This window comes from Megalobrama amblycephala, linkage group LG14, assembly GCF_018812025.1.
Source record: "Megalobrama amblycephala isolate DHTTF-2021 linkage group LG14, ASM1881202v1, whole genome shotgun sequence".
Classification (NCBI taxonomy): domain Eukaryota; kingdom Metazoa; phylum Chordata; class Actinopteri; order Cypriniformes; family Xenocyprididae; genus Megalobrama; species Megalobrama amblycephala.
Genome location: NC_063057.1, coordinates 38650401 through 38659691, shown reverse-complemented (window position 1 = coordinate 38659691; position 9291 = coordinate 38650401). Strand labels below are relative to the sequence as shown.

Genomic DNA, 9291 nt, shown 5'->3' with positions numbered 1-9291 from the left:
GTTCTTCGAAATGTAGTTTCACGTGAAGTGTATACTCACTTTTTGACATTGACAGTGGCTCTGTCAATCCTGCTGAGCTCTGATGAGAACACACGACGTTCATATATTGCATATGCTGAGGAGCTTCTAAAATACTTCGTTAAAAGGTGTGATGACCTTTATGGAAAAACATTTGCAGTCTACAATGTGCACTGCCTGTTGCATCTGCATGAAGATGCTTCTCGCTTCAACTGTTCACTAAATGACATCTCATGTTTCCCATTCGAAAATCATCTGCAAGTAATAAAAAAATTGGTCAAAAATAGCCACAATCCAATCGCTCAAGTAACAAAGCGGATGAGTGAGATCGAAAATGCAAAGAAAGGCATCAACAAGCCTCAAGAGCCAAGGTCATGTTTTTATATATCAACCAAAGATAAAGACCACTGCTTTATGCTTCACAATGAAAATTTTGCATTTGTGAAGGAAAAAAGGCAAGATGGAACTTTGGTATGTGATGTGCTGAGCCAAAAGGACACAAGAGACTTTTTTAAGAAGCCATGTGAGTCAAGGCTATTGAATATAGTCTATGTTCAAAGAAAACGGACAAAGACAAAGTTATTGCAAACCAAAGACCTTTACCGGAAAGTTGCTTGTCTCCCTTGTGAACAAGGGCATGTCCTTTTTCCTCTCCTCCATGGAATGGAGCACAGGAAATGAACACAAGTAACGTATGTAATATTTACTATTATTCAAAATAGTAGTGCACTGTTAGCATCATGTAGAAAAGGAAATGTGTAGTTCTAAATTAAATAATCTAATTGTGTTTCAGGCAATGGTATACGCACGGGCTGTTTGGGTGGAGAATGGGAAGCAGATGGAAGGAGTTTTGCCATTGAACTGGATTGACACAGAGACCAAAGTGGTGCGATGGCCTCTAAAAAACGTGTCTGTGGCACATAAGCGCCTTTTACAACCACAAGAGGACTGATTAAGCTTTGAATTTGTTAAAGTCAAAGTCACATCAGGTGAAAAAAAAATATATATTTTGAATGTTATTTCTGGCTTTTTTTAATTTTAATTAAATTTTTTTAGTTACAATACTATAATACTCAAATACGTATTACTATTGGGGCTGGGGGATATATCGTAAGGAATTGTCACGCGCATTTCATCAGTAAAGCCGGTTCCCTGATTACCGCTAAATCGCCATCACCTGCTTTCAAATGGAGCGCCTTTTAATAGACAGAGCCGTAGTTCACGGACAAGCCACGCAAAATCGCGTTCATTATCGAAGTCGATATCTGCGATAATGAACGCGATATTGTGTGGCTTGTCAGTGAACTACGGCTCTGTCTATTAAATGCCGCTCCATTTGAAAGCAGGTGATGGCGATTTAGCGGTAATCAGGGAACCGGCTTTACTGATGAAATGCACGTGACAATTCCTTACGATATATCCCCCAGCCCTAATTACTATCGTTAGTAGTGTTTGTGTTCATTCTTGATTTTTAGTAAGCCGACAGGAGTGTGAAAAATATAATTACACCTCAGCTCAAACCGAAGAGGAGGACACAGTCAGTCAAAAGAGAATGAAGAAAAGAAGGAAATTTGAAGATTATGTTCAAGGTAATTTATTTGGTCCTATTTAAGGACATGCATTAAACAATGAGCATATAATGTAAACAATCACATATCATAAGTGACAAATATAATATTGGCAGGGTCAGATTTGTCTCCTGAGGAGGATGAGTCCTTGCCAGACAAGAAAAAGGGTGAGTACAGTTTAAGTTGTTTGTGTAAACTGTATTAGTATTCATCGTTATCTTACTGTGATTAATTTCATTGTGCATGTTCTTGTCTAGAGGATACAGTGTTGCTTCCGGTTCCTCCGCCAAAGGGTGAGTAAAATAGCTGGGCTGGTCCAGTGGTATAATTCAGTCATCAAACTTCAGGGAATGGTTGGCAATAAGAGTTTTTCTGTCATTTAAGTTGCTGTACTGCTTCTGGTTTTGGAATTTCTTTTAACAACCACAGGACAAAATGCAATGCTGCTCGAGTTACCTGCACCCCCAGAACTGGCTAACACCACCATTAGACAACCAGAGAGTCCTGCATCTTCAGACAGTAATTTCATGTTTTTATTTATTCTACTTGCTCACAATGCAAATGGAATATAAAGTATTTTTAAGTCTGGGTTCAAAACAAAGTATTTCAAACATTCCTGTTCCTTTTTCAGTTTCTGGATGTTCTTGTCCAACGCATCACCGTTCACCCACAAGGTCTGAATCCTTAGAAGCATTTAGTCCAGAGTCAGCCAGTAAGTCAGTAAAAATTTTTTTTAAATTGGCTAGTACATTTTTTTTTTTTTTTTTTTTTCATGTCCATGATCAATTGCATTCTTCATAGTTGTCAATTCTCCTACCTCACTCATTGACATTATTGCAGGAGCAAAAAAAAGATTTCATTGAGCTTCAACACTTTTTTTTTTTTTTTTTTTTTTTTGTTAAGGGTCTAGGCTTTCACGCACACCTCAGCGTGGAGTTCGAAAGCCATCACAGTCCGGGAGCAGAAAGAGTCGGGCGTCCTCATCCAGTGAGTCCATGATTAATTTCATTCTTCATCGTTGTCAATTCTCCTACCTCACTGACATTATTGCAGGAGCAGCTGTCTTTAAAAAATGATTTCAATGAGCTTCAATGCTGTTTTTTTTTATTTTTCAGGATCTAGGCGTTCTTCGCACACCTCAGCGTGGAGTTCGAAAGCCATCACAGTCCGGGAGCAGAAAGAGTCGGGCGTCCTCATCCAGTGAGTCCATGATCAGTTGCATTCTTCATAGTTGTCAATTCTCCTACCTCACTTACTGACATTATTGCAGGAGCAGCTGTCTTTAAAAAATGAATTTCAATGAGCTTCAATGCTGTTTTTTTTTATTTTTCAGGATCTAGGCGTTCTCGCACACCTCAGCGTGGAGTTCGAAAGCCATCACAGTCCGGGAGCAGAAAGAGTCGGGCGTCCTCATCCAGTGAGTCCATGATCAGTTGCATTCTTCATAGTTGTCAATTCTCCTACCTCACTTACTGACATTATTGCAGGAGCAGCTGTCTTTAAAAAATGATTTCAATGAGCTTCAATGCTGTTTTTTTTTATTTTTCAGGATCTAGGCGTTCTCGCACACCTCAGCGTGGAGTTCGAAAGCCATCACAGTCCGGGAGCAGAAAAGGTCGGGCGTCCTCATCCAGTGAGTCCATGATCAGTTGCATTCTTCATAGTTGTCAATTCTCCTACCTCACTTACTGACATTATTGCAGGAGCAGCTGTCTTTAAATCTTAATGAGCTTCAACTTTTTTTTTTTTTTTTTCAGGATCTAGGCGTTCTCGCACACCTCAGCGTGGAGTTCAAATGCCATCACAGTCCGAGAGAGGCTTATTCCCCATGTCTCAAGCTAGTACGTCCATGGTCAATATTTATTATTGTATGATTCTTTAATAATCATAAAGTAACAAAAATAAATAAATTAATGTATTTTCTTCCACAGAATACCAGAAGTCAGTGCTTGGAAAGCTAGTTGAACTTCTTGATGAGATAAAAAGAGTCGGAAGGCACTATGAGCCGCTGAATTCTGCTGTCCATGTTGCTAGGCTAGAAACCTTTGAAGATTTTGCTGAAGAAGAGGCACGTCTCAAGGAACGCAACCTCTGGGAACAAAGGGTATGATTTCTACAGAAATTGGACTAAACTGTCAATAAGACTAGACCTCCAAGTCTCAAAAAGTCTAAATCATCTAATTGTCAAAAAATATGCTTTTCGCAGCATCTGTTAACATGCACACAGCTTTATAGGATGTGTTATTGCAGTGTTCCCAACCACATTCCTGGAGTACCCCAAACTGCAATTTTATGTCTCCTTTTCGACACACCCATTTCTGGCTTGGAGTCTCTCTAATGAATTGATACTTGATTCAGGTGTGCTTGATCAAGGAGACATGCCAAATGTGCAGTGTTGGGGATATCCAGGAATGTGGTTGGGAACCATGTGTTATTGTATGGATGAGTCAACATGACTAGTTTTAAGCTTTAAGCTCAATCTGGCAACAATCAGTATATTTACAACACCATTGGTTTATTCATAATGTATTGAATGGCTTTTCATGTGTCATGTACAGGTGTCCCAGCTCTCAAAGGTGGGAGGGAGGAATAACAAGGACTGCGTCCATAAAGTAATGGACAGGTATTAAACAACTGTCACATGCTCAGAATATAGAATGTATTATGCAGTTAAATTTTTACTCATTGCCTGCTCTGTTTGCCCTCCTCTTAGCACATAGAAAAGCATAAATGCAGAAAGAGACGATTCATTAGGAATAATGCAAGCACAAAGGAATATTTGTAGAATGTAGGCGTTGACCTCACTATACGATTTTCTGCATGTTTTCTCAGGCTTTTCACCAACAGCCTAATGGCTACTTTCAACATGAAGGGGCGGGGTCGCAGTGAGAAAAAAGCCTTCCAGGATACCGTTCTTTACTCTGTGGTAAAAGGTAACTGCATTTTTCATGTTTATACAGGTGTTTCTCAAATTAGAATAGTGGAAAAGTCCATTAATTTTAGGAATTCAACTTAAAGGTCCAATATGTAAATTTCTTCGCCGCTAGGGGTTGCTAACCTCCTACAAGACACGCGACACGAGATATAAAGGAATATTGACAATTCTACCGAAATACACGGAAGTGTTGAATTACTACTCACAGCTCAGTTTATTAGACGAATGAAACTTGCAGCACTGTTTCACTTGGTCAAACCGTTACACGATCAAACTAAACTAGTGTATTGTAAGTTATAATGTTATTCTATGTGTTAGTTTGTCTGTATGAGACTAGCAGTAATTTCAATTTTTAAATTCATTAGAATAACATACAGATCCTATTCTAACATTTCATCATGTAAACTATATAACATTGATTAGTTTTACGTACATTTTCTTACCTGTCTAATAAAGTACATGTAAGAGCAGCGTCAAGTGGAAGTTAGTCTCGGACGTAGAGCTCTCGACATCTCGAAAACACCGCGCTGATGTTGATCCACGTTTTAGTTCTCCTTTTTTTATCTAAAGTCTGCTTGCCATGGTCCATAATGTTTGAACGAAACAACAAGCGTGCAGATAGACATTTCGAACTACACAGTTGTCCACGTCTGTCGCCTTGGTTACAATCAGAGGGCTCTGGTTACTATACAGCGGAAACCAGGGAGAACGTGGATATTACGTCAGTGACAGGCGACAAGTGAAAAACATTTCTGGGATGGACAATTATTTAAAATTTTAAATTTCTCTGAAATTAAAAATCTTTGGGGACTTTTGGGATATTGTAAGTACACAACTGCAGGAAATATATAACACTGTTCAAGTGATTTGGTAATATTTTATTACAAAATTCCTACATATTGGACCTTTAACAGGTGAAACTAATTTATTATATAGACTCATTATATGCAAAGTGAGAGATTTCAAGCCTTTATTTGTTATAATTTTGATTATGGATTATGAAATCCACAAATTCAAAATCTCAGAAAATTTGAATATTACATCAAAATTGATAAAAAAAAAAAAAAAGGGGGATTTTAAATCCAGAAATGTTGGCTCTCTGAAAAGTATAATCATGCATATGTACTCAGTACTTGTTTTTTTAAACGGAGTTTATTTTATTTTTATGTATTAGAACAAAACTGTGTGGTGTCTATATTAAGGCACTGGGCATTTCAAATATTTTTGAAATCGTGCTTATTTTCTAAATAACTTATTTCTAGTTTAATTTTCTGATTTCCCATGGGCCCCCCTCACTAGTTCTCTTGGTCCCCCCATTTATTAAATCCTGTAATCGCCCCTGCTGAGTACATATGCATGATTATACTTTTCAGAGGGCCATCATTTCTGTATTTACAATCTTTTTTTTTTCTTTTTTTTTTATGTAATAATCTAATTTTCTGAGATTTTGAAATTGGGGGTTTAAGCCAATATTCATCAAAATTATAACAAAGGCTTGAAATATCTCACTTTGCATGTAATGAGTCTATATTAGAGGTGGGCATAGATTAATTTTTTTTAATCTAGATTAAAATGGCTCATTTGAATTCTGCCGAAGACATTCAGAATATGTGAGCTACCCAAATAATAGGTGCGTCCCAATTGGCGTACTTATGCACTATTCTATGACGTTTTTAAGTATAAATAGTGCAGTAGTGTGTTCACACAGAAAATTCCAAAAAGAAAAAGTGCACTTTAAATACCCGGATGATGCACTAAATTAACGGAAAAAACGAAGTGTGGAATGTTGGACACTTTGTGCACTCAACTGTCGCAGCTTTAATTACGTAATGGAGGGGAAGGGAGGATCAGACTCCGTTGTTAAATGACAAAATAACCTTATATAATTCACACACTACATGGATGAGTGCAGTGCACAAGTACATAGTGTAGAAGTGCTTAGTGTATAGTGCGTCATTTGGGACGCAATTAGTGTCTAAAAGTAATCCGCCATTTCGTCCAACAAAGCAGACAGGAGTTAGAAGATTAACCTCGGTGGAGTTAAACTTGAAAAATTTTGTATATTGACATATTTCCGCGTTTGAAACAACATTGATTCTCATGTTCATTCATGTTTATTTGATGCTATAAATGGACTCGTAGTAAGAGATGATCGGTTGATGAGCCTCTTGAGCTGAGGCGCTACAGCAATCTGTCACGACCATGGTCACGGCACATTAAAGAGCAACAAAACGGTTTTTATTGTTTGAATTTCTTAAAAAACTACACAGCTTTAAAGCTGGGACTTGGTTTAATATCATAAGTAACCTGCTCTGTCTTGTCTGTCGACGTGTTGTCAGTGTCCTCTTTGCTCCGTGATGCATTTATCACTGTGTGGCGTCACAGCGCCACAGCTTGACAGACAAAGCAACAGTAAGCTAAGGGGGGCGGGTCTTTACGAAGGGTCAGTTCGGCTAGGAATACATCCGCGCTAAAATATCAAGGTGAAAGTCATCATAGCTTGCGTAGAATAGACCCAGCTCCCAACCCAACTTTGAGAATAGATTAAAGGGATAGTTCACCCAAAAATGAAAATGTGATGTTTATCTGCTTAACCCCCAGCGCATCCAAGATGTAGATGTCTTTGTTTCTTCAGTAGAACACAAATTAAGATTTTTGACTCCAAACGCTGCCGTCTGTCAGTGGTACAATGCAAGTCAGCGGGAACTTGGACTATAAGAGTAAATAAAACACGACAGACAAATCCAAATGAAACCCATGCGGCTCGTGACGACACATTGATGTCTTAAGACACGAAACGATCGGTTTGTGTGAGAAACCGAACAGTATTTATATAATTTACCTCTAATACACCACTATGTCCAACTGTATTCATCAGTCGATTCGTGAGGTCTGATCGCGCTCTGACAACGGAAGTGATGTCTAGCACTCATTGAAGTATAAGTGCGAGACATCACTTCCGTTGTCAGAGCGCGATCAGACCTCACGAATCGATTGATGAATACAGTTGGACATAGTGGTGTATTAGAGGTAAAAAATGATATAAATACTGTTCGGTTTCTCACACAAACCGATCGTTTCGTGTCTTAAGACATCAATGTGCCGTCACGAGCCGCATGGTTTCATTTGGATTTGTCTGTCGTGTTTTATTTACTTTTATAGTCCGAAGTTCCCGCTGACTTGCATTGTACCACTGACAGACGGCAGCGCTTGGAGTTAAAAATCTTAATTTGTGTTCTACTGAAGAAACAAAGACCTCTACATCTTGGATGCGCTGGGGGTAAGCAGAAAAACATCAAATTTTCATTTTTGGGTGAACTATCCCTTTAACGGCAATATATTTTTTTTATCGCCCGATAAGAGTCTCACATTAACGCAGCACGTTAACGCCGATAACGGCCCACCACTAGTCTATATAATATATTAGTTTCACCTGTTAATTTGAGTTCCTGAAATTAACTTTTTCATGACATTCTAATTTGAGAAGCACCTGTATATATCTAATTTAGCTTACCAATTGTATTTCTTTTGGGAAGGTATGCAAATCCATGCAATTGTTAATTGATAAAATATAAATACAATGTGTAGTAGGGGCCTTAACGCTGCATTCACACGGGGCGCCGGCGTTAACGCTTCTCGTTTACTTTGAATGGGTGACGTCATGCATTGCCGAACTGAATTGTGGGTTCCGTCGCGTCGCTTCACTCGCGTTGAAAGCGGCAGAAGTTGAAGATTTCTCAACTTTTCAAGTGCCAACGCAGGCGTCATCCAATCAGATCGCCCTATGCAAATACCCTAGAGCAGTCGCAGCCAATTGCGTTCGTGCAACACCGGAAAGTAATGTGATTGGCTGTAATCACTATAACGGTCGCGTCAACACAAGCTTCAGACACGCCCTCCATCAAGCGTTGACGCCCCGCGTGAATGCAGCGTAATGATGTAAGACGTGGTTTATTCATGCACCATCTAATATATTTTCTTTTGCAGCCGCAGTAATGAAGTGGAGTAAAACAGCCACAGAAGTGGAAATCAGGGCTGCCATGGCTGAGACACTTAAACATGCTCCAGGGAGAGCTGGAGGTGGAGGTCGCAAAGTGTGACCATTTAGTGTACATTTTCTTTCTTAGAGTTGTGTTTTGTTGACTCTTGGAAAGTGAACTGTGTTGTGTTGGTTACTGGACCAACCTATGTTTATTGCACTGACTCTAATGTGAAATCTGTGTTGGTTATTTGACTGTTTGCACTATTTAAAATGTGCTGTTTTAATAAAGTTATTATAAGCTAACCCTTTAAAGCTTTGTTTCATTCATATGTTAATATAAAATGTTATTTGGCATGTTAATGTGGACTTGAGAATTGACAATAGGCATTTAGTAAACGTTAAAGATCGACCTGTTTTCAACGTTGAAAAGTTGGACAAATTTGACGTCTTTTCAATTTTCATTTTCAACCTTCAGTGGACCGTAATTAGACGTTGAAGGTTTACGTCTATTCAACGTCTAATAGACGACTTTTTGCTAGCTGGGATTGATCTGTTGCAAGACAGTAGATGTGATTTTCCGGGACACATGAAACAGATAAATTTACAACTATTACGCTATGTAAATATTGATTTACGTTTGTTGGCAAACTTGGCATATGCGCCGATTAATGTTTCTGCCGGTGAGTGCCCACACTATAATGTTGCGCTTATGGCAACATTAAATCCTGGAGAGAAGATAGATTCACGGCTGCATGCAGGAGGACAAAAGTTTGAGCACGCAGATGTGA

General features: G+C 38.8%; 1 protein-coding gene across 1 annotated transcript; it reads left to right on the top strand.

The window, feature by feature from the left end:
- Positions 1-977: 977 nt before the first annotated feature.
- Positions 978-8815, top strand: LOC125244931. The gene is made up of 12 exons (XM_048155328.1): positions 978-1007; positions 1494-1607; positions 1703-1753; positions 1844-1879; positions 2016-2105; positions 2218-2298; positions 2490-2573; positions 3344-3427; positions 3518-3690; positions 4145-4209; positions 4419-4519; positions 8509-8815. The coding sequence occupies exons 2-12, from the start codon at positions 1571-1573 to the stop codon at positions 8619-8621; spliced, it is 915 nt and encodes a 304-aa protein (XP_048011285.1). The 5' UTR covers positions 978-1007; positions 1494-1570; the 3' UTR covers positions 8622-8815.
- The last annotated feature ends 476 nt before the right edge of the window (positions 8816-9291 follow it).